This window comes from Medicago sativa, chromosome 4 (genome assembly GCF_051527215.1).
Source record: "Medicago sativa cultivar Bolivia chromosome 4, Bolivia_mono, whole genome shotgun sequence".
Taxonomy (NCBI): domain Eukaryota; kingdom Viridiplantae; phylum Streptophyta; class Magnoliopsida; order Fabales; family Fabaceae; genus Medicago; species Medicago sativa.
This window is the reverse complement of record NC_140752.1, coordinates 28,826,382-28,851,189: the sequence shown is the minus strand read 5'-3', so window position 1 is coordinate 28,851,189 and position 24,808 is coordinate 28,826,382. Positions and strand designations below refer to the sequence as shown.

At 31.7% G+C, this 24,808-nt stretch overlaps 2 protein-coding genes, 1 long non-coding RNA gene and 1 pseudogene across 16 annotated transcripts; 1 reads left to right on the top strand and 3 right to left on the bottom strand.

Moving 5' to 3' along the window:
• Positions 1-1,086: 1,086 nt before the first annotated feature.
• Positions 1,087-7,608, bottom strand: LOC146927548 (15-cis-zeta-carotene isomerase, chloroplastic-like). Of its 13 annotated transcripts, XM_085700781.1 has the most exons (12): positions 7,223-7,608; positions 7,063-7,125; positions 6,890-6,949; positions 6,229-6,335; positions 5,490-5,717; positions 4,676-4,760; positions 4,376-4,479; positions 4,166-4,232; positions 2,795-2,921; positions 2,435-2,598; positions 1,775-1,870; positions 1,087-1,680 (listed from the first exon to the last, which is right to left on the bottom strand). In XM_085700781.1, exons 4-6 carry the CDS (start codon positions 6,303-6,305, stop codon positions 4,745-4,747), a joined length of 321 nt encoding a protein of 106 aa, XP_085556907.1. In that variant the 5' UTR covers positions 6,306-6,335; positions 6,890-6,949; positions 7,063-7,125; positions 7,223-7,608; the 3' UTR covers positions 1,087-1,680; positions 1,775-1,870; positions 2,435-2,598; positions 2,795-2,921; positions 4,166-4,232; positions 4,376-4,479; positions 4,676-4,744. The 13 variants fall into 13 exon arrangements, 7 of the variants coding, with proteins under 7 accessions (XP_085556907.1, XP_085556905.1, XP_085556904.1 ...); XR_015005715.1 differs by lacking the exon at positions 2,795-2,921 and having other exon boundaries at positions 5,490-5,795; positions 7,223-7,581; XR_015005716.1 differs by lacking the exon at positions 2,795-2,921 and having other exon boundaries at positions 5,490-5,703; positions 7,223-7,579.
• Positions 7,609-9,584: 1,976 nt separating this feature from the next.
• On the top strand, positions 9,585-10,697 carry LOC146927547 (glucan endo-1,3-beta-glucosidase 8 pseudogene; annotated as a pseudogene).
• Positions 10,129-13,606, bottom strand: LOC146927546 (uncharacterized). Its single transcript, XM_085707092.1, has 11 exons — positions 13,601-13,606; positions 13,189-13,297; positions 13,037-13,089; positions 12,744-12,824; positions 12,573-12,651; positions 12,340-12,469; positions 11,231-12,182; positions 11,018-11,111; positions 10,882-10,932; positions 10,595-10,755; positions 10,129-10,409 (listed from the first exon to the last, which is right to left on the bottom strand). Exons 1-7 carry the CDS (start codon positions 13,604-13,606, stop codon positions 11,735-11,737), a joined length of 906 nt encoding a protein of 301 aa, XP_085563218.1. The 3' UTR covers positions 10,129-10,409; positions 10,595-10,755; positions 10,882-10,932; positions 11,018-11,111; positions 11,231-11,734.
• A 111-nt stretch (positions 13,607-13,717) lies between these two features.
• LOC146927545 (uncharacterized) lies at positions 13,718-16,497 on the bottom strand. Of its 2 annotated transcripts, none has more exons than XR_015005712.1 (8): positions 16,477-16,497; positions 16,244-16,326; positions 15,984-16,096; positions 15,632-15,804; positions 15,130-15,279; positions 14,922-15,042; positions 14,145-14,222; positions 13,718-13,850 (listed from the first exon to the last, which is right to left on the bottom strand). It is a non-coding gene; the product is annotated as an uncharacterized LOC146927545 (long non-coding RNA). The 2 variants fall into 2 exon arrangements; XR_015005713.1 differs by lacking the exon at positions 13,718-13,850 and adding an exon at positions 13,869-13,990.
• Positions 16,498-24,808: the final 8,311 nt, after the last annotated feature.

Here is a 24,808-nt window from a genome sequence, read left to right as displayed (position 1 = left end):
AGAAAACCTAATATTCACCTTACAAATAAAGTCACTTCTAAGCATCTGAGTGGTTGACTACTCGATATAAATTATGTGAAAAATCTTTAACTTAGGACTTAATCTAAGACCAAAACTAGAAATTTTACCATAAGGTGTAAGAGTTAAGCAATCCTGATTACAAAACACCGTATAATTCCAATGCTTCCAAATCGATCAAATGCATGCCAACGAAATCGTGTGAAAGTATTCGTTAACTTTCTTTCCTCGAGAAACCAAACCTATGAATTTAACCACCCAAAACAATTATTTCTCATTACACAACTTATTTCTAACCAAGATAGAACATCCGCACATTATTTTCCGAAAACCTAACAATCAAAAACAAATGATTAGCAGTTTCATTCGGATTACAACTAGCTATAAAACAATACTAAATTTTGCATCCTTCTTTGTACTAATCCACAGTTTTTCAACTTAATTAATAGAAATTAATTTTTACTAATCAAGAGGCAAGCAGAATTTAACTAAGAAGTATTGTAGCTATAAGAATTGAACGCATGTACTAATACTATCTAATTATTCCATCTTAGATGAATTTCATTAACTACAAAAGAAGAATCACTTTATTACCTCAAATGTAAATGTTCTTTGAATAACTAAGATGGAATAATTAGATAGTATTAGTACAAAAGAAGAATTGAACGCATGATGTAAATGCGTGTATATCACAAAGTAGCTTCTCATTTTTTATTTTATTTTTTGATAAAAGGAAGAACCTTTCGTGTAACAAATTACATATCTTTCACATTTAAGAATATTTAGCAAATACCACTCATTGACCATGTTGCTTTATCTTTCAATTGGCTGACCAAGTCATTACTGATAATGCTTTGCTTCATGTCATAAGGGCATATTGCAATGCAAGCAATCTTTTTTGTTTTACTTTTTTTCATACTTACTTTTGCTTTAATTCTTTTTCCGTCTTTACTTCATGCAACTAACCTTTCTGACTTGGAAAGTTTGTAATATGATAACTAGTTACAAACCCGTGCTTCGCACGGTGTGGATTACTTCTTTTCGGATAATTTTGTTTGCAAACAGATATTTGTTAACGCTTAAAAGTAAACTGATTCCAAATATAGATATTACATGCATATAGATATAAAAAAACCATGATCCATAACATATCAAATCCTAGACAGGTCTATCATAAACGAAACCAAAACAGAAGTTATACAACATAGATTCTAAAGTACACCATCTGGTCACTATTATAAGCAAAACTTTGTATTTTAGATTCATGCATTAAATGATGTATGTGGTCTATAATAAAGACTATATACATCATTAAATGAATGAATCTAAAATGCAAAGTTTTGCTTATAATAGTGACCGGAGGGTGTAGTTGTGTTTGATGGATTACAAAGTTAAATTTCCAAAACGGCCTCATTATCTTCAATCCCAAAAGTAACCACTACGTTTCGTTGTTTACTGGTCGCGAATGTGTCTAACATACATTTTGGTTGGTGGATCTTCCAAATCAAAGATCAACCTGTCACTCTCTTGTAAGTTGCAGCCTATGACGAAGTTAGACCATTCACCACCCAAAGATTTCTCAGCATTCCCCCTGCCAGTAGTTGTTACCTTGCAATTATATGTGCTCTGTGTCTCTACATCCTCTAAAGTCATCCTTAGAAACTAAGTAGGGAAAGGATTGAAATATTAGTTACATATCATCTATAAAATGAAGGTAGGATAACTTATAACTTATTTTATAGTAAAGAATATATACCATCATTTGCAATTTATCTTCCGTAGTCATCCATTGCACCACATCATTCTCAAAGTGAGGGACATCCAGAATCACCTTAACAGAGCTAGGTTTAGCCTTTTTAAGTGTATGAAACAAAGTTGCAGAATATAATCAAACAACACTGAAACGAACTTTGTCTAGAAATAAACACCGGCAATTTTTGCAGCCACCTGATCCACATTTAAGGTATAAAAAATGGCCATCTCTTAAATAGCAACTGGGACATATAGGCAAATTATAAAATTATGAAATTAAACATGAAGAAACTACTGTATGTCCTCTTTCAAACACAACTGGTCCCACTCGAAAAGGAGTTTCCAAGCGTAAGATATTAACTTTCTAAGCTGACTGACGCAACATAATTTGTAAAATCGAACAGCTCAATTCATAAAATCACTATAAATCACATAACCAATATAAAAATATAAGACTTGACAGTATTAAAGTAGTAACAGTAAGCTTTCCAATCTAATTGGTTTCACTCAAAATTGATTCAGATGTTATAACAGATATAAATCAACCAAAGGATAACAAAAGAAAGAAGGCAAAAGAAAGAAGCCAGACGGGAACGACTCCTCAATTCTTAGTGCTTTAGAATCTTACTTTGCTATTGTAATTGTATTAAAAGAGAAGCCATACCCACAAATTATGGTAACTTATATAAAAGTGTGTTATCCACGATTCCTACTTCAAATATGAGTTATGTGGTCTTCATTGTTCTATAGAGTGCATGAACAGCCACAAAACCAGTATCGTACTGCTCAACGCCATATTTCCCTCATCTCTTCATAACAATTTCCACTCTGCAACAGCAAAAATCATGTAATGGTGTCAGGTTCATCATCCAACATAACAGAATGATGCTATCAAAGATATAAGCCACACATTCAAGTCAAAATAAACAGCAGAAATAAGGACTATGCCAATATCTTATTAGAGCCATATGCTTCTATGAATTGAGGACTATTGAGGTTAGATTTTCAAATTGAAAGCTTTTACCTTGACCCTTATCTGGGTTATGAATCAGGGACAAACTAACTGGCCAAGCAAGGCTAGAATTTGGCAACTTTGCATTCTGCCTAATAGGCAGAATTCTCAAGCAACATTAATGCCCATGCATCAATCACTTCACAATAATAATATCAAACTCCATAAACAACAGTTGCAATTTTTATTTTATATCTTAATGTTTGAAAGAAAAAACTAATATTGCAGACCCAATCTTTGACTAAAAAAAGCATACAACAAATTAGTTTTTTGGTACTCATCAAGGCTATATACAAAACGAACAACTCTCTCATTCCCATAAACTTCGCCCCACTTACTTCCGATATAATTTGTACCAAGACCTGTCAAGCATAGAGTTCTCAACCGTATGAATATCCCTTTTAAAATGAAAGCTACAATAACCTAAAATCATGAATAGATAGAACTTCAGCGCAGAATTCTTTTATGCTAAAGAGCCACTTTTCTATATCCTTTGTAATTACAGAAAAGCTTAGTAACTACATCAAATTGAACTTTAGCTAAGCTATCCCTGATATGGGTGTTGTAAATTATATACTTTATGTGGTGGAGCTGCAGGACATCAATCTTAGCACATGCAGCAATATATGTCTTCCAACCTACTTCAACAACTTATTCACATTTTCAATTCCCATCCTATGTATTTGTATTTGTATTTCTTTGATCCACAAACCAATATAAGAGGATAAATAAGTAAAATATAAATGGAACTTCAGAGTTTAATTCTAAATCTTCAACTAACTAAGAAACAAAACATAAAATTATCATCATTTTACATTTCAAATTCAAATTGCAACACCTCATGCTGCAACACCTCTTTTGGGGCAATGGAGAATGAAACATGAGGCTAAAACTTGATTGATGATTGAATAGATCAATTTACACATGCACATCACAGTGATGTTTGTATGAATCTGCATAATTTGCAATGAAGTACAATTCATACTGAAGAAACCACTTGGTAGAACTATTTATACCCTACTATAAATAGGGTTCAAATAATATATGCACCTAAATAATAAATAAATAATAAAAAATGCATCAATGCAACATATATGCTAAACTTGAAACACTCCAATATAGTTGATTAATATGTTACTGAAGATTCTCTTTTTATTCAAGTAAGAAAGAAATTTATATTGCTTGCAAGAATTGAAAATAAAGAGTAGTATTGAAAGCGAAGGAAGATTCAAAGGAAGCATTAACAGGACTTTCAACAGGTTCAAACTTGATCACTTAGGTGAAATAAAAGTTCATCACTACAACTCATTATGATCTCCAAATCAACATAACATAGTCCTACTCTGTCTGTGAAAGTTGAGGAGATAAATCAAGAACTATTACCTGGTAATTCATAAAGGTATCAATCAGCTCCACAGTTTGATAGGAGCCAAGCAATGTAGACTGGTACCTAGATTCAGAGAATTATCCATATGTTAGATATGTGATTACAAATAACACATTGAAATTTGAACCAAATCAAATTGTGTTTATCAAATCACTGAAATTAGAAAGATTCATACATATGTAAAGTGTTACTTAAATCATACGTACCATCCAACGCTATTATTGTCCACATTGACCTCTCAAAAGCACCTCATCATTTCAAGCTGGTAATTGGCACCATCAGCTTCAATTTCCTCGTCTTCTTCCCTCATCTGCAAATTTTAGAAATAGATATGATGAAAACTTAATGAGTCAATGTTAGCTAATTTCGAAATTGAGAGACAAAATAAACAAATAAAAAAAGTGATTTTGAAAATTAATATTTATATATGAATCAACTCAGAGAGTCATCTGAATGCCAAATAGGTGAAATTGCATCATATATTCAATAAGGAATCAAGCATGTACCTCTCTTTGTAAAGCCTCATCGAGTTCTTGCTTATCATCTGGTGTTATGTCTTTAGCATACAAATGTGTTTAGTTATTCCTTATCCTGCACATGAAGACAATGATTACTAACACAAAGACTAATCCTTAGTGCAGAAATTGCCACAACTCCATAAATTGTACTTTATAAATTGCAATGACCTGTAATTACAGGACATTTATTGATTAAGCATCTTGGTCATTAAATGAAAGTGTGAAACAATGTTGTTTTCCATTGCCGTGTTTAATCTTGTCAAGCTTATATTCAATGATTTCAACGTGAATTACTCTTTACAATTCAAAAATGTTGTAGGTTTCTAACATGAGAATTCCCTCTCACTAACACTACTACACGCTCTTTCTCTCTTTCATGGAACATTTTATTCAATTTTTTTATTTCTTTCAAGTCATCAAAATTGTTTCTTCAACTGAAATTACTCAGGCAACATATACTCAAAATGTTGGAATTTGAAAGCGAAGTCTCCAATGATTGAGGAATACAAAAATGTTCCCTAAGTAAGTGTGGCTTTTGCCAAATTCTGTAAATTTTATATTTTTGGGTTTTTTCTTCACAAATCCATTAATACAAACAATCATAATACAAAGATCATACATAAAATCATTACCCACTAAACTCAATCAATGCATTCTCTTTTCATCGATTTCAAGTGCCAAACATATAAGATACAAAGATGATAAAACAGTTTTAGAATCCATTCCATATTTTTACCTATCGGAAACAACCATTCAAAATCAACAACAAAAAAAGAAAAGAAAAAGGAAAATAATTAATCACCTCATGACTATCTGAAATCCCTGAAGTGGTATGGTATCAAGAAAAGCCTTGCCAAAACCAGTTGAATCATCAATCCAAATCACATTAAGAACAAACAAAACCACTCCTACCATTGCAGTGAAGTAAAACCAGGAAGATAGCTTCTGGTTTTGAAGGTCAAAGGTTGCAGATTTGTCACCCACCAAGTCAAAATCAGTGACTTCGGTAGCATGTTCTTCAGAAGAAGGTCTTACAAAATAATTAACCATCCAACTAAATAACCATCTCCCAAAATTCACTCACAAAAACAAATAGCACTCAACTTTTCTGTTGAAACACAAATTCATCATGACAGAAGACAGTCACAATATTTGATTAGGCCTCTTTGATTTTATTCTTAAACATGGATTCACTAATATATAACATCATTATGTGTTAGAAAATTCATGTATCTTTAATTTAACACATTCCAAACAGCACATATATAAACACATAGCTTCAACCCAATTTTTTTAATAGTATCAAAAATTTCAAAACTGGATTACCTCACTCATTCGAAATCTTACACATTACTTTTCAAGGACTCAATTGGGAAACTGATTGGTTAGAGCCACCAATCAAATTAAAAAAAAATTCAGCAAAAACCAAGCCTTTAGCATGCAATCCGATATCGAAAACAAAAACAAAACAGAGAACACAAAAAACACATTCAATCTAAAACATGGATAGTATTAGATTCATCAAAAGATAAAAAGCTCACCTTTGATGAAGAAGAAAACAAATTCTGATTGTAAATCCGGAGCGGCGGAAGCGAATTCCCTCGAACAGCAAGGCCATCTACAATTCTGTAGATTTGACCCATTTTTCCTGCATGAAACATGTCGAATTCATCCAAAAACAGTCTCCAAACAGCCCAAATCAGTTTAATCATCAATTTGGAATCAAGGATAGTATTCAAAGGTAATAGACATAGTTTAATCATTAAATCTATTGGGATTCCTTAAATCATCATTTAATTAATCAATTAGAGTACTTCAACTCTACTAAATTTAAACTTATAAACATAGCAATTTTAATCATACACATCACTATTTCTACACATGCAATTGCTAATAGCAAGTCTAAACTTTGAAATATCAGCTCACAACTCCTCTCCATTCCATCACTATAAGAATCTTTAAAATCCAATCCCAACATCTATTTCTCATTCCCAAAACCAATCCTAGGTTTAAATATTATGAAACGGTGTATTTGCAACCAGTTCTTTTAACAACTTCAATGGCTAAACTTCCCCATCCACATCCAATCTCAAGAATTTCATGTTTCTTCTCTATTCTAGCATTGATTTATTTCAGGAAAAATTAGATATTATGCAAAACAGAATCTAATATAGCAATATAATAGAGACTAAAGTCACTCACTCTTTCAATCAGAAGAGATATTTTTCTCATTTGTGTATCTTTCAAGCCTTCATCTTCATCCTATCATATAATTTCGGAAAAATAAAAATGTAAATCAGCTAATGCAGAAATTGAAGTGCCAGTAGTGTTTACATGATATTTAGGCTCAAGCATCAAATAATTGTTGTTCTTACCTTGAACACTGCACATGAGTATGTCATAGTTTCATCCAAGAAAAGTGCAAAGAGTTCATTACTCTACAAAGATCAAAGAATATCTTTATTTAGTGTCAGAACTGTAAAAAATCACAGAAGGAAAAATCAGAAACATGATCCATAATTTCTTAATTTATACCAGATCATAATGTCTAGAAATGTTCCTTCTAGCCTGTGTGAGAGTATTTTTCCTTGAAATATGGTCCATGAAGAACTTTGCAGATGTCAAACCAGCCGTAAATAAAATCGATGTCCACCAACCCCTAAAGACATTAGCGTATCATAAACAAATCATAAATAACAAATGGTACCTTCTCTTGGATACAAAATGTCCACTCCAACCTATCAATCATAAACATAACCAAACCACATAACATTACCAATATCAGCAAAAACACATTATTATCGAAGGACCATAACCAAGACAACAAAATTCCATTTTTTTTCAAGAATCTGAGAAAGACCCAAAATTCAAGCATAATACCCTAATTCAGAAAACAACAACAAACTCAGTCAATCACCATTCTCAAATCTCAGCAACAATCTTATATGGTGTCCCTCCCGAAAATAGAAGGAGATTTGAATTGATTAGTTTTTTTTTCTTCTTTTTGTCTTGTGTTTGTATCTTAATCAACACTTTTCGGATCATAAGGATGGATTTGGATCCTCAACAGCCAGGACCCCTGCAGCATGCTCAGGTGCCCAATTCTCGAATAAGGATCCACTTGCAGATAGACAAAAAAAATAGATAGTGGGTTCTACCACTAAGGGTCCATATTTTATATATATTTTTTCATAACTCTTTGTATCTTTATCTCTTCAAATGAAGAAAATCAAAAGAATCATAAATAGAGATGATCTTAACTCCCAATTCTCAGCCTTTGGATAAACCCAACAAGAGTTATATATAAAATACAAAAAGATTTAGACTTATCGTTGGCATTTAGTATATTTTGCTAAGGTTTGATTTGACGCAATTGTTTTTAGTTTCTTTTATGATGTAAGCTATAATGAGCATAATACAAGACCCCCTTTGTTTTACTTAACTAACTAGTAAGATACTCATGCCACCGCATCACTACTTTTTGGTGTGAATGATTTATTTCAGTTCAAAATTTACTAATAGGTCCCACTAATAACTCTATTAAAACATTTCTATAATGCTCATTTATTTTATTAGAAAATATTAAATGAAATTCACACATAAAAATGAAGGGAGAGAAGGTCCTTATATAGGCACCCTTCTCTACAAGCACCGATAAATATCACTCCACAATAGGGGTGCCTATTTAGCTCGGTGCTAAATAGGTGAAGCACCCACCATTGTGGATGGTCTTAGTATATGTGATTTATGTGTTTTGTTTCTTATAAAAAAGACCGGCAGGAGTATTTGATTATCTAATGCACCCTTGAGTTAACTTATAAGTCCACAGAATGAATTCCATCTCAACGTTATTTCGATATCGCTTAATAAATATCTATTACACTTGAAGTAAATACCTTTAAATAGATAAATTCTTATACATATCTTCGTATAATTAATTTTTTTTTATGCAATTGAATAAATAAATAAATAAATAAAAACTATTATTTTTTTAATGTATAAAATTAAATGTAATGAACTTTGACGGAAAAATAATTAAATTTTGAATTCCATACTGCTTTATAAACATGGCGAAATCTTCATTTAATAGCTGTAAGTTGAATAAGAGTGTTAAATTAAATAGTTTATAATTAAATATACTAATAGAAGGGAAAAATAATGGCAAAGAGCAATCTTTTGAAGTTTACTTCCTAAATAATCACAACCTAACTACTCAGCTAGGCATTAACTGGGACAAATTCTGCAAATCAAACAATTTCCAGAATTGTCAAAAAATCTGCTTTAAATTCGAGACTTCCGATTTGACCAAGTGCCATTTGTATCCCGCAATGAAATCTATATCTGTTCCTAATCTTTTGATCTAATCTCAATTCCTGCTATCCTTAATTTGTAATAATCTTAATTCTGCATATTATAATTGTCTTGTGTTTGTAATATTAATTCTGCATGCAACTCTATTCAATCTCTATTATATAATGTTTGTAATATAATTATATTATTATTTAAATAAAGTTTGTTTTATTAAGTTTGTTGTAGCATTGCCCTATATATATATATATATAAATATTCCATTCAAGAAATTCTTTTTTTGGTATTATTGTTAAAAGTAAGAAAGAGAGAGAAAAAAGTTGCAATTTTAAGTCCTTGTTTTATTTTATGTACCTTATTTGTGAAGACATGCAATGAAACACAAGCACTGAGAAAAAATAACTAACTCTGAACATCTATAAATTCTCGTTCCTTGAATCACACGTTCCCTTTTCTTTTTTCACTCCCATTTCTTTGGATTCTGTTCTTTCATTATTCTTGAAACTCAGAAGAAAAAAAATTGGCACAAGAAAATGCAACTCATCATTATCTAATGACATTACTCTTCATCATTATTTTCTTCTTAAGTATGGCTTCATGTGGTTATGGAGTTGGAGTCAAGTGGGGAACCATGGCCACTCACCAACTTCCTCCAAACAACGTCGTTAAAATGCTTCAAGAAAATGGCTTTGATAAACTCAAACTGTTTGATGCTGATGAATGGGTTATGACAGCTTTGTTAGGGACTGATATTGAGGTTATGTTAGCAATTCCTAATAATATGTTGGAAGAAATAAGCAAGGATCCTAAAGTTGCTGATTCTTGGGTTTATGAAAATGTCACCAGCTACTTGTACCCTGGTGGATTAAACATCAAGTTAAGCATTTTTTTTAATCCTATAACCATATTCAACATTCATTCATCACATTACATGCACATTATATCTTGCATTTTCTTTAATTTTTCCTTTACTCACTGTGCTTTTACCATGTCTTTCATTTTTCTTGGTCTAATTCTTGTTCAAAAAAAAAGACATTGTAGATTACCAGTTTGTAGCAATGGTTTTTTGTACCTTTTCTGCTCATATTTCTGAAGGCTGCAGGAGTTGATATTGTACTTTTTCTAATGCCATATTCTGTCTATAATCTTCATCTATTTAGCTTCTTGAACTGACAGTGTTTAGTTGATTATATCTTAACTCTACATTTATGATACAAATATTGCAGATACATTGCACTTGGCAATGAACCTTTCCTCAAGGAATATAATGGAACATATCTAATGTACACTCTACCAGCTCTTAAGAATATACAAACATCTCTCAACAATGCAGGACTTGGTTCAAGCATCAAAGCCACAGTTCCATTCAATGCTGATGTATATTATTCACCAGACTCAAATCTAGAGCATAATCCTAAATCAAATAATAAGTTTAGGTTAATATTAGAAAATGATTTATTGAATAAGATATCTTATTGATCAAAATTTCAAAATGAAACTTCTTAAAATGTAAAGAAACAATCTCATAGAATTAATTATAAAGTAGAGGTCATAAAGAGCAATAAGTAAAATATACAGAACTTGATTCTCAACACCTACAATCATTCTTTCTTCCCATATCTGTCTCGGACTATATGACTAAACTGACTGTGTGAAAATATGAACTTAGGTGGAGGCCCCTCATGGTAAAAGCTTGGCATAGAGCTTGCTTTAAATTTTAAACTTCTCCTCAACTGTTTGATGGCTTCTTATTTCTCATCCTTAATCGTTGAACAAATTAGAGTGAGAAAACTAACATAAATTTATATCTATAAGAAGAAAAGAAGTAACAGAATGACAATGTAATTCATGGTTTTTTTTGAGATAATAAATAAATCCCTTTTTACCTTGCTTCTTTTTTATTCTTCTCAGCTTCCATTGCTTGATTTTGAATAGAACTATGACACAAATAAAAGGGGATGCTCCGATCAATTTGAGATGAAAACCCTATTGAAACAAAACTAATTAATCAACAAATTTTACCTCCTTTCTTCTTTGTGCACGTTCAGCTGACCAAAAGCTTGGAGCAGAAGCAACAGTCGCCCTGGATTTGAACGACCTCACAGAAATTGCAGTTCTTTACATGGTCACGGAGAAAATTATAAGATAAAGTAAAAAAAATATCATTGCTAGAATAAGGAAAACTTGAGATGAGATTTTGACACCCTTTGACTATAAGGTTTATAAGAGCATTACCCAGAAGCAACTGAACATGAATCGTCCTCGTTAAAATGTTTCTTGTTATCAGGTTTCAATGGTTTCCTTGAAACTGAAGGAGACTTCAACTGCAAGGCACAAACAGTCAAAACAAAAGTTTCGAAACTAACTCTGAGTACATAATAATAAATTAACCATAAACATTTCACTATCTGAATATCCTATGCCCATTGCACTATATAACAAAGAAGTGTCAGAACAAAAGAAATTGAATGGTTAAGTGAATGTACAATCTTTCACAAATAAGTTATAAAGTTAAATTGTTTCACAAAATCTTTCTATAGAAAACCAAAATCAATTATCTTACATAGGTATAGATTCAAGGCTGAAATAGAAATTAAAGAATGCTTCCAAAGGGTTTTACCCAAGTGATTTTATGAAATGGACTATATAGGTTCTATTGTTGAAATAATCTTTCACTTATATCTTGGAACATTACATATCTATTTTAACATAGATATATAAGAATACATATATTTTCCCCTATGTTCCAGTTAGAAAAATATTAAATTTAGAAATATAACAGAGTTCATTTTCAGTGTTTGTATAACTCATCTGAAGTGGAAAATTTCCCATCAAATCTGAGGGTTGAATGAACCTATCTATGAAAAACTCTTTGTTGCAAGAACCTTCCATTTCCATTGCATATGCTTTTGGTGAAATTGAAGATGTTCTTTGCTCATAGCTAGAAGCTGCATCTGATTTTGAACTCTCTGATTTCAAAAGGTTCAATTCATTGGATAATAATATCTCTGGTGCTTTCTCTTGACTCTTATTAGCATTTTCCTCTCCATTATTCTCAACCTCAGACAATGGTTTATGAGTCACAGGATCTATACCTTTTTGCCTCAGTCTCTTCTTCAAACATGAGTTCCATAGATTCATTTCATTGTCTGTCCTTCCCGGCAATTGCGCCGCAATTTGAGACCATCTGATAAGAAGAAAATGAACATAATTTTTTAAAACGGACAATATTAGTATTGTTAGTATTATACCGAGAGTGAGATCGAGCCCTCGACCTCCTTATCACTCTTGCTTAACCATAGGAGAAGATAAAAATAGGGACTAAGTTAGTAGTTGAAATTTACCTATTTCCTAGTACTGCATGAAGTTCAACAATGTGATTTTCTTCCTCTTGTGAGAATGTTCCTCTTTTTAAATCAGGTCTTAAGTAATTGATCCACCTAAGCCTGCAGCTCTTACCACATCTTTGCAAACCTGATAATATTAAACAAAAATTCAAAACTAAAAGATGATTAATAACAATTTTGACATTATATTATTATATGCTAATGGAGATAAAATTGGATAATTAATTTACCTGCTTGCTTAGGTACTGAACTCCAACATCCATGACCATACGTTGTTCTATCAGCAACAATATTTATTCTGCAGGTGGACTTTCATTTCATATCTAATATTCTATGGTATCTACGAATTTTGCTAACATGTATCTAATATTCTATTGTAACTATGAATTTTGCTAACATACCTTGTCTAGAATTGTTTCTATCACATCATCCGCCAACTTCATTTCAAACTCGAAAAGAAGTGCAATTAACATTTGCTTGACCTGTCAGACATCACCAAATAAGGGAAAGAAAAGCAAATTCAAATTAAAATGATATCAATGAGAAGAGGATAAATGTCATAGCAGCAAAGAATAATGTCAAAAACCAAGACCAGAAAAAAAGTTTTCACTTGGGAATAAAATCATAAAATTCAGTGGATTAACAAACGTGTCATTTTCATTGAGGGTATATGAACAAATAATAATCATCTCACCTCTGGACGCTCTATAAAGCCAGTAATGTGCAAATCATAGAGCCTAAATGAGACTGCAGGAAAATCCCAAACATAATATATCAGGACAGACAGATCAAAGTGAGGAATTTAAGGTAAACAACAATAAGTGGAGGATTCAATTTTTAACTCACATTCTATATTGTCTTCTAGCGCTGCGTTCGGGTGGAAGACATTGAGAGATCTAACGAAGTCATCAAAATCAACAACACCCTTTCTCTTGACATCAAATAGATCAAAGATCTGCACGTATAAATTTCTGACATCGTATCAATGGATATCCAGTCAATTGAAAAAGTTATTTCACAAGAATGGCTGAGTTTCATCTTGGTAAATGAAAGAAGAGTCATGAGGGGACATTATTAAAAAGTCATCAAAAAGAATATCACTGATATGAATGAAAGGATATCAATGATGCAAGCACAAATTCGCCAGGTAAACAACAATAAGTAGAGGAGATATTAAATTAGTGCAACATGAAAGATTACCCTTTTAAATTAAATTATCTAAGTGCGAGTATAAGATTTTGACCATTCTTTATAAGACCTTCATTAGGATTGATGTTGACACTGAAAAGGATAAAAAAATTAGGTATCAATAAATACTCAATAGATTAGCATTCCATTTACTCATTGCGTTTAAGAAATTGAAAGATACTTACTCTGTCATGTAACACAAATAATCTGACTTATCCCAAGTCTGACTGAGCTGCTCCAAAAGTCCATTTGTTGTCCAGGAATCACCTTCACCGGAGAAGGCAGGTTGAGATGCAACTATCTTTTCTACAATAACAATACTATCATTCCTTTTTTTTTTTTTGAAGAAGCCAATACTATCATTCCTAATTGTATCTCGTCTAGTATTAGCACTCCTCTAGCACAACATTCCGATCTCCGCTACATTGATTTACCTTCGTGTTGATTTTTATGGCTAACACTTCATCTCATACAACATTGCCAATGATATCAAACAATGCGCATGAAGAAATATAAGTTTCAAAGTAAAAAGAGTGTCTCATATTGCAAAGACGGAATTAAACATATTATTGTCATAATATTGTGTTCCAACAAAATGATGGAAATGCTGATACCTTTTTCAGATTCAAAATGCTTCTGAAGTGCAATAGCCCCGTTTGGGTGAAGAACTACCATCCTTGTAATATCAATTACTGCATACAAAAAGCATACATGAAGTAAGAAAACCATTTTCCTTAAGACCAGAGAAGTTTACTGATTAAGAAGCAGGCATACTATAAAACAAATTTGATCCAATGGTTTTACAGAGATAACAGCACAACACAAGAAATAAAATTCAGAAACTTCAACTGACCAGGAAATATAAATTCTCCCAAATAGTCTCACAAATGTTTATGTTAGTAGATAACCTCAAATAAATCAATCCAAACATGCCTCTAGACAATAAATGCTACAACAATGGACTACCATAACACAACTAAGTTATGACAGAAAGTTATTAACAAATATAATGGACAAACGTTCCATGTTTTTGCAGCAAAGATCGACGAATCGACTGAGTAGGATGAACCTTGACCTGACATCCATTAAGCAATTGAAAGTCATGAAAAATCACAATTATTTAAAACAGATGAATTAAAGGTCCATAACCATGAGTCTCTGAGGCGTAGCTCAAGTGGTTGAACTAAACCACCCAAATGATTTTGAGAAGAAAGTCCAGGTTTTAAACTCTGGCTTCTAGCATATACATCCTCCGACCTTATATTTAACCGAAAAAGGTACATGTATTTGTATCAAATAGATGAACCTTTCTACTTATATTTAAGGTCGGAGGGAGTAATATACTAAAAATTAATATTTGCCTATAAAAAAAGTATATAACCATATGAGACCTTTTCATTTCTAATGTCTTCTACATCCAAACTAACAGGGGTTTCCATTGCAAAGAGGGCTAGTATTTGAAGTAGATGATTCTGCATAATATGTCTAATTATACCATAATTGTCAAAGTACCTACACATGGAACAGATATGAAAATATATGAGAATCACCATTTTAAGATCATAAAAAGTGTAAATGCTGCAAAGGAAGAGAAGTTACCTGCCACGTCCTTCAGTACCAAAATCTTCTGAGAATATCAACTGTACATTTTTTATGTATTTCCTCGACCACAAAGGTTCAAAAATTAGATTTGAGAATCGGAGAACAAAAAGATTTTCCACAAGCTCTTTTCCAAGATAGTGATCGATCCTATATAATATTTTCCATTTTAAATAAAGCACTTTACAATCATTAAAATCTACAGATAATTAGACCATGTTTGGATTGGATTGTTTGAGTTTATCCACTGCCATAAACACTTCTAGGATTGTCTGAAGGAGCTCATGGAAACAATTTATGACATGTTTGTAAGTTGTTTTCAGCTTATTTTCATAAGCTCTCCAATATAGCTTATGAAAATAGATTATAGTTTATATAAAAACAATTTGACTTTTTTTTTATCTTGTTATAGAAATAGCTTATATATAAGCACTTATATGATAAGTGTGAATGGTATAAGCGCTTAATATATCCAAACACAGTCAAAGTGTAGTTAGAAAACCTGAAAATTTGATCCTCAGTCAGATACTGCTTGAATGATCTTGTTAAAGCAGCTGAGGACGCAAATGATTATGCCATCGCTCTCTACACTGCTTGCCAACCCTTCCTTCTAACTTCTCAGCTATTTGAGCCCATTTTCTTTCACCATATTGCTTCACCAACCTTATCAGTTTCCTTTAATCATCATACCAAATAAAACATATTAATAAAATAAAAGTTTAGTACAAATCATATAGTTCTAAATTGCAGCACGCAGTTCGCATAGACATGATCAAAGTGTATCCAAAACCACAATCAAACAACAAAACAAACCAATAACCATCTCCTAACCTCAAACCAACATAAACTGCTACCTTAGTAATCAAGAAAATCATTCTTTTGAGGCAGCAAACTCGATATACTTCCTTGACCCCAACCTTTTTCTACACGCTTCAGAATTTTCAATGCGATATTACTGCCAACATCCCTGTCAAGTAACAGAAAACATTTTGTCAAAATAAAAAAAAAAAGCAACAGGGATCATATCATTAGGAAATATTTAGATATTACATGCATATAATTATAAAATAACATGATCCATAACATATCAAATCTTAGATAAATATTTTAGAACCTTTTTATTCACTATGTTGGCATGCTTCTTATGTTTCCTTTATCAACTGCTGCAATAAAAGAAACTTGCAGTTCTGGAGGAACCTGAACATATAATTCACTCAATTAGTAGAAGCAATATATGTGAAACATAAAAAAAAAAATGAGTTAATCATCTGTCATTCAAAGCCACAAAGACATATAAATTGAAGTTATAAATTTTTGTAAATTTTTCTATACATGACCAATACTCACATGAAGACAATGAATTTGGTCCCATATCCAAATTCAAAGTAATCAATTTCAGAAAAATCTAACACTAAAACTGATCTGTAGAAACCAATTCCAGCACAGCAGTCCATAAAACCTATGATTGAATCATTCATATGAAATCAAACATTTCTGATTATTTTACTGTATGCAGCCAGCTTATAACTGCAACTTATGCAACTGGTCCCGTCTAAAAATTCAAAATCAATAAATTATTAAAAATCCTGCACGGAAGCTATTTTCTGCAGTAATTTTAAGAAAAACCTAGCTCATTTTTATAATCTCCTTTTTCATATTAGAGAATACTAAACATGAAAGGAAATCCACTCTTATTGATACTAATATTATACTCTCACTTCATTTTTCTTGGAGAGTCAAAATTATCTTCATATGACCCCCCCATCACTCAATTGGAGAATGACAAACAAGTTTATATTGTGTACATGGGAGCTGCAGATTCAACTAATAGTACCCTTCGAAAAGATCATACCCATGTTTTAAACACGGTGTTAAGAAGGTAACTAACTAATCAATTGAATATATATAACATGATCAATTAGCTAGTATTTTGAAATGTGATTATTAATTATTGAATGATGTGAATTATTTATAAGGAATGAAAAGGCTCTCGTACACAATTACAAACACGGATTCTCAGGTTTTGCAGCTCATTTATCAAAAAGTGAAGCAAACTCAATTGCTCAACAACCTGGAGTTGTGTCTGTCTTCCTTGATCCCATTCTGAAGCTCCATACAACACGTTCTTGGGATTTCCTCGAAATGCAAACTTACGCCAAAAAGTACATGTGGCGTAACTACTTTTTTTTTGCAGATTAAAAAAAAAACTACTTTTTTCTCGTCCGAAGCAGACCAGTCTAGGGTACGATTGATAAGTTATGTGATATGTACTCACTAATAGCAATTTCACTCACATATAATTTTTATTTAGTTTTGTCAATATTTGTGTTAGTTAATCAATTAGTGAATGTTTAAAAAAAATAAAATAATAAAATGAATAAAAGCATTCAAGTTATAGAATGGTTTTTATTTTACCAGATTTAAAGACAATGAGTGTCTTGAATTTATTATAAGTAGATCGGTAAATGTATATGTTTTTAGAAATTTAAATTTATTATAAGTAAGTGTATATTTTTATTATTTTATTCTAAACTAATATGGTATCATTTACTTTTTCATGTATATAATCTTGAATAAATGTAAACAATCGGGTAACTTAAGTCTTGAACGTTTCATGAAAAAAGAAATTAACTCTTGAAAGTCGATTGTTGCAATACGGGAGTTTTTTTTTTCGACGTTTTATATGGGAGATGTATTTGACATATAAGAAACTTAAATCATCCACAATGGTCGTTGTTTCACCTATTTAACACCGGACTAAATAACCACCTATTTAGGATATTGATTTTTAGGGTGCATTTATTAGGTTTTTATTATATTGTGGTGGGTAGTCCGAATCGGTTAGAATTTTATACTAGGTCTGAATCATTTTTATAAAACCGGCTTATAAGTTGAGAGTGTCATTCCTAAAAAAAGGTTGCGGATGTCATTCCTTATCAACTTTAATCACACATTTATGTCACCACAATGAAACACAAAACAATCAAAACACTAAAGAACAAACCTACAAGTAATTAGGGAACTTTTTAAGTCACAGAAACAACATTCTAGAAATTAATTTTCAAAAAGGATGATTTTTGGGTTTTTTTTCTATAAAAAAAAGAGGTCAGGGGAGTGCATATAAAATTAGAGTGCAAATAGCAATCACATGGTAAAAACAAATGAAAGCTAGATTGGACAGTTAACCAGCCAACCTCCTAAGGTGGAGTTTGTTTCCAAAATCCAAACTCAGCTGCAAGTTCATGCAAAATAGCAGCTGTTAGCACATGACCACATGGGAAAAAGCAGATCAAGAAGTGGCTGGCTCAACTGGGAACAAATGAAGATGATGCATAGGGTTATTATTTAACCTATTGAATAGTTCAAACGTTCTGTTGTCTTCCAGTTCTACATACTTTAATAGCATAATTGACATGGTTCTAACTTCTGAGGAAAGTTTCTTGAAAAAGAAGGGCATTATGATTCATCATGACTCCAACCTTTGCCTAGTTCCCACATGATTTTTTAATATTTTTTATAAACAAGTGGCAAGCACTACTTGAAAGTTGAAACTCACGCAAATGTACGATTCCAGATTCGAACATGGGTGAATGGTGCAATCTAACAACATCGGCATTGTCAGTTGAGCTAAAGCTTACGGACTCCCACATGAATTTAACTACAACCCTATTGTTGTCCCAAACATAAGAACTTAAAATCTTATATTATCTTGTACAATCAGTTCTCTTATTTCTCTACGTTACCATTGAATAGCATCGAAGGAGCCGAAACAACTCAGTAGTCTAAAGTTTGTCGCGATTAGGAAGTCATTCAGAAACATCACAATTAATACACGTTATTTCTAACTAGCAAAGAATACCTGCCATGACACCCTTGTGTTTTAGGACGAATTTAACGCTCAAAGTTTCACATTTTAAAGCTTATATGGACATTTCAGCCAGCCAATGGATTAATAAAACACACTTCCCATCAATAAAACACACATGAACAACCTACTTATTTATTATAGAGAAGATCAACACACTGCAAATTTCAATCCTTCAAAATGATAAGTTACACCATCCTATTCTTATTTCTTAATAATAATGCTCGATCACAGTGCATGTGTGGGGTTTCACTAAACTCATAACTTCGAGCTACTTCATGCATTGACCTTTGGTGCCCATCCAGCAATGACATACTCCTCTGCAGCCTTGGTTTTCTCGAATGATTCACGAGAGAAGAGCAACTGCAGTATAATATAATTATCCATCAATCAATCAATTCATATACAATTAAATACTATTCAAACAAGCAATTACATATTTTTTTTCAGCAAATGCAAAAGGCTTTAGTTGTAGGTATTGTAAATTAAGGCACTAAATTACCTAAGAGATTCATTGTATGGACTTTAAATACATCAATACTCCTAAAGGTCTAACTCGATATATAACGCATCAACACATTTGATAAATAATATATTACACGGATTCAATGTGGTAAATAGCTTCATGAACTATCACACCAAAAGTTATATAACCTATTAACTAATAATGTGATGATCAAGCAAACAATTTGTTGCATAGAAAATCATAGCTCAATCGAACTTTGAAATTTAAAGGAGGGGAAGAAGACACTGCAGTGGAAATAGTATGAAAACATCTTAAGACTTAAAGTTGATGGCCTTGTGCGTGCAGGTGTACACATTTATGAATTAATTATACAATTTTCAATGCAATAATTACTATATTTTTCCTTTTTTAGTTCTCTTAACCAGTGCCCCGGAGGCACCGGTTAGCATTTCCCTTTTGGATAGTAGAGATTTGATCAAGGCGCCTGCACATAAATTGGGGATGCCAACTCCAATTTTCTGAGTGCTTAATACAATTCATTATATAAAATGTGACACTTTCTTTGGTTACTATGCAGAATGTATAACCAAAAGGTTGTTTCTTCAAAACACAGAGAAGCCATCATGCTAATGTATCAATATAATGACTCCAAATAATCCATTGATCACAAAAATGTATTTACAAGACATATCAATAAAAGCTCCACCTACATAAGGTACACACTTTGTTCAAGGTAAAATCTTCAAATATTTTTCCTTGGAGGCAGGGTCCCCAACCTTGCATCAAAGGAGTTGCAAACTCCATAAAAATATCAAAGGATGGATATATGAAGAGAGACATACAAGCAGCGGTCTCATTCTTTGTGAAGTCCAGAGCACAATGGAATATGATTTTATTAGGTAAAGGCTACTTTGTGTGTGTTTGGTTCAGCTTTGGATATAATTGATTCTAATAGAATTGATTCTGATAGAATTGATTCTGACAGAATTGATTTTGAGAGAATTGATTTATGTTTGGATACAATAATGTAGAATTGATTAAACAAACTGAATTTTGTTTGTATAGTTTTTATCAAAATTGCTTTTGAATGTATAATTACTAAAATGGACATTGCTAAATTCAAGTAAATGTGCTTAGTCGAATACATATGTAGATCAATACTAAATGTAGATATATTATTTAATTTAAATAAATAAATTTTCTATATATTAATTTAAAACATAATAAATACGATCATTAAACTAACTTTTTTTACAAAATATTTGTTCATATATTTTATATTTTTTGATAAAATATATTTAAGTTAAATAATACTAGAGTTAGTTGCCAAAAATGATAAAATATACTCCCTCCGTTCCTTTTTAAGTGTCGTTTTAGAAAATTAACACGAAAATAGCAAAGTGTATTTTTGCACATTTTGTTCTTATTATACCCTCAATTTAATCTACCAATACATTCCTATTTTTTGGCACACATTTTATCTTTCTAATAAATTTAATATGTGATATTTTTCTCGTAACAAACATTTGTTTTTTTCAAAGATCGTAACAAACATTTGCTAGTTACTATCTTTTTCTCCAACAAATTCTTTTTTTTTCTGCACACTCTCTTTCTCATAACTAACAATTGTCAATTTTCTAAATATTGTGCACATCTCTTTAATTAATTTAAGTCAATATAAAAATTATTCCAACTTCACATTAATCAAAAGCTAATAAAAAATTAACTTTCCTCCAACTCCTTTAATCAAAATTCTTAAGAATTATTCATCTTATTTATAGAATTTTAACTCTTCATAAAATCATTATTATATGTAACAAAATTTTATTTAAATCTGAAGATAACAAAGAACAAATTTTATTTTAAAAAAATAAACAAACTTTGTTTAAAAAAACAAACTTTAGTTTTTCAAATATATAGCATTAATTAGTTTTATTGAAAAAGATAAGAGTAACCAAACAAAGAAAAAGATACGAGTAATTGACAAAGGGTATAATTGAAAAATCGTACCCTTAAAATACCAAAACGACAGTTAAATAGGAACGAAAAATTCACCCTAAAACGACACTTAAAAAGGAACGGAGGGAGTAGCGTAAAAGAAATGTAAAAGAAAAAATACAGTAAATTTGAATGGGGACACTGTAAAGAAAATTTTTAAATTTGGTAAGTCATGAGCATAAACATTTTTCGGGGGCTAATTTGGTTCGTTAAGTTTTCTAATTAAATTTGGTTCATCAAATTAAATTACAAAGCAAAAAGAAGGAGAATTGATAAAGGGCAATAAAGGAAAATAATAGGTTGTAATAATCAAAATAGAAAATTTAATGTAGAATTGATTCTAGAAAAGCTAGAAGCTAGGATTTGTAGCTTTAAGGATAATTGATTTTGGAGGATAGAATCAATTCTTAAAAGCCAAACTAAACACCATTAAAAACTCAATTTTTAACTTTTGAAGGTTGTAGAATCACTTCTTGGTGTTGAAAAGCCAAACCAAACAGGCTCTGAATTCTCTTTTTGCATCTTTGGAAGATCTTCGCAAAGTGCGGTATGTAGAAGTTTGAAATTTGAAATCAGGTATTCTCATGCTATCTCAATGGGTTTTGGAAACAAACCAATGCCAATGTATGGGTTGCCTCAAGAATATATATTGGAGAACCACAATTTTTAAAATAGCTTGTGAAATAGGATCACCTATCTCATTAGATGGATCTAAAAAAACGTATTTTTGAACCCTTTGCTAAATTTCTGGTATACCTTTTTTTTGTTACGGCATTTCTGGTAGACATTAACCTTACAAATATTCTACATGAATCAATTTGAAAGATAGGGAGTTACTACCAGAATTTTGTGCTAATGTCACGTAGTGGGACATCATATATCACAACGCCTGATAATTATCAACTAATGGGAAATAATCAAAATGAAAAAGGAAACATAGAGGAAGAATTCTGCTCTTTACCCAAATGGTTTCGCTCATTCCCAAGTGAAATTTCATATTTACCCTTACGCAACTCACGCTAGTTAAAAACTTCAACAATGGATATATAACTCAGCTGAAAGGCATGAGACTCAAGATTGAAAAGTCAGCCCAATTAATCCTCAAATTAAAAAGAATTCTGCTCTTCTTCCAGCACATTTTGCACGCTTCCAACTGAAATACCGAAAATACCCCTGCGTTAGTTAAGCAACTTAAGTGTTTAAATTTGTGCATCTTAACATGCGTTGCGCAACTTAACTCATGCTGGAATTAACACTTGCATAAGTTAACTCACGCTGGAAATTAACACTTGCGTGAGTTAACTCACGCTACGTTACTTAAGTAGCGCAGGGATAAATTGGTAATTTCAGTTGGACGCGATTGTTTTGTGCTGGGAGAAGAGCATAATTCAATTAAAAATCTAGAATTTAGGATGTGTAGTCTGTCTCAATATACTATCTCATGTAGTCACGTATAAGATGTTGGAAATTCCAACTAAGCATGTTCAATTCCAATTGGTAATATCTAAAACAGAAAAGACAAAATTGAAACGGTTACAGCGTTACAAAAAATATATGTTAGAACAATAGTTAAAAAACAGTTCAAAGATATTTTTTAGCCAATAAAGAAATAATTGGGATGAATTGTGGATTAAGACGCTCTTTTTAAAATATTTCGTGACATTGTTTAAAATTATGCAAAATGACTATCAACAACGACCTCCATGAAATAATAAAACAATTCAAGTATAGTTGTATAAGAGTCATACTACACTATCACGTACTGATCCATGAATACATTTTCAGTGTGGCTAAACAAGTAGTAACCGAAATAACGACCAATTTTTAATATATTTTTTTTCAGCGACCGGGATATCAATCACTATTTCAGTCCTAAACATATTAGCAACTGGTTTTTCATATTTTATACATTAAGGATCGAGTTTTCAGTCATTATTTTGATTGTTAAAGAACACACAATTTTATTTCTTATTCTCTCCTCCATTCTCAATTTGATTAAGTTAGAGCAACAGGAAGCCCAAATACTCCAAATACGAAGACGTGCCCATATCGGACACCGATACTCCACGGATATCTGTGGAGTATCAAAATTAATTATTTTAGTTTAAAGTATATATTTCATCAAATACTTATTTGATACTCGAAAATTACACAAAGATACTTATAAGATACTTCACAGTTACGTATTCTCAAAAAAATGAAGGGTAGAAAAGTGCGACGATGTTGTGAAAATTCAATAGAGATGTACATGATTCAATTTAAGATATGAAACAGTATAATTGTTTTTCGATTAACCAAAATTAAAAATTATGTTTTTGATGGATGAAGGTAACAACAGAGGATTTTAATCAATCTGCATTAAACAAACTTTGTTTTGAATTCTTTTATTGATGCATTTGTTGATATCTTAATATATGAATGAAAATATAATATAATTTATACAAACATTTCACATTTTTTTATTTTATCGCTTATTAATTTTTTTGTAAATTATGACTTTTATAATCAATGCTTTTTATTCAAATATCTCACATGCATACAAGTTTTAGCATAAAAAATTTGTTATCGTATTCTAAATTTCAAAATTTCACGTATTTACATATCCATAACATATCATATCTACACCCGTATCACGTATCCGGCTTTACAAGCGCAACAACTCAACCCAAACCTAGTTGGAAGAGAAAGGCAAGAAGTCAAAAGCCGTAATTGTTGAGATGGCCCTATGAAGTCCGAAAAAGTACCGGATTCAGAACGGTTAGTGTGTGGCCCACAAATCAGGTAGAAAGTAAAGAAGCAATTCTGACATGCCACCCGCTGGCTAGCTAGCTCATGAAGATAAGATAATTTATGCAGTGAACTGTACATATAATAACGCCACATGTGTGGTATAGATGCGAACGAAGTCAGGTAATTCATTCAGCTGGACCAATTTTGACACTTTGCGCTCCAATCCAATCCAATCCAATCCAATCTTTTTTTTTGTGGTGGTCGAGGTTCAAACCTCAGACCTTACATATTTTATTCATTGTCCATATCAACTGAGTTAAACTCACGAGGACAATCCAATCCAATCTAATCCACTAGGCTATCAACCCTGGCTACAACTACATGCAGCACAAATTCAAAATTCACGATACCCTCCAAAAACAACATGCGTTGTTTGTAAGCAACAGCCAGCAACGGGCAACCCATGTGATTTGTCTTTTTCTCTCCTTTAAAACTATTTTTTTTTAAGGTAATAGTACATGACAAGTGGAAGTATCCCCTCCGGTTCTTGATAGTATTAAAAATACGTAAAGTATCGATTAATCCTCCCACTATAGAGCATAAAAAATACGTAAAGTGGT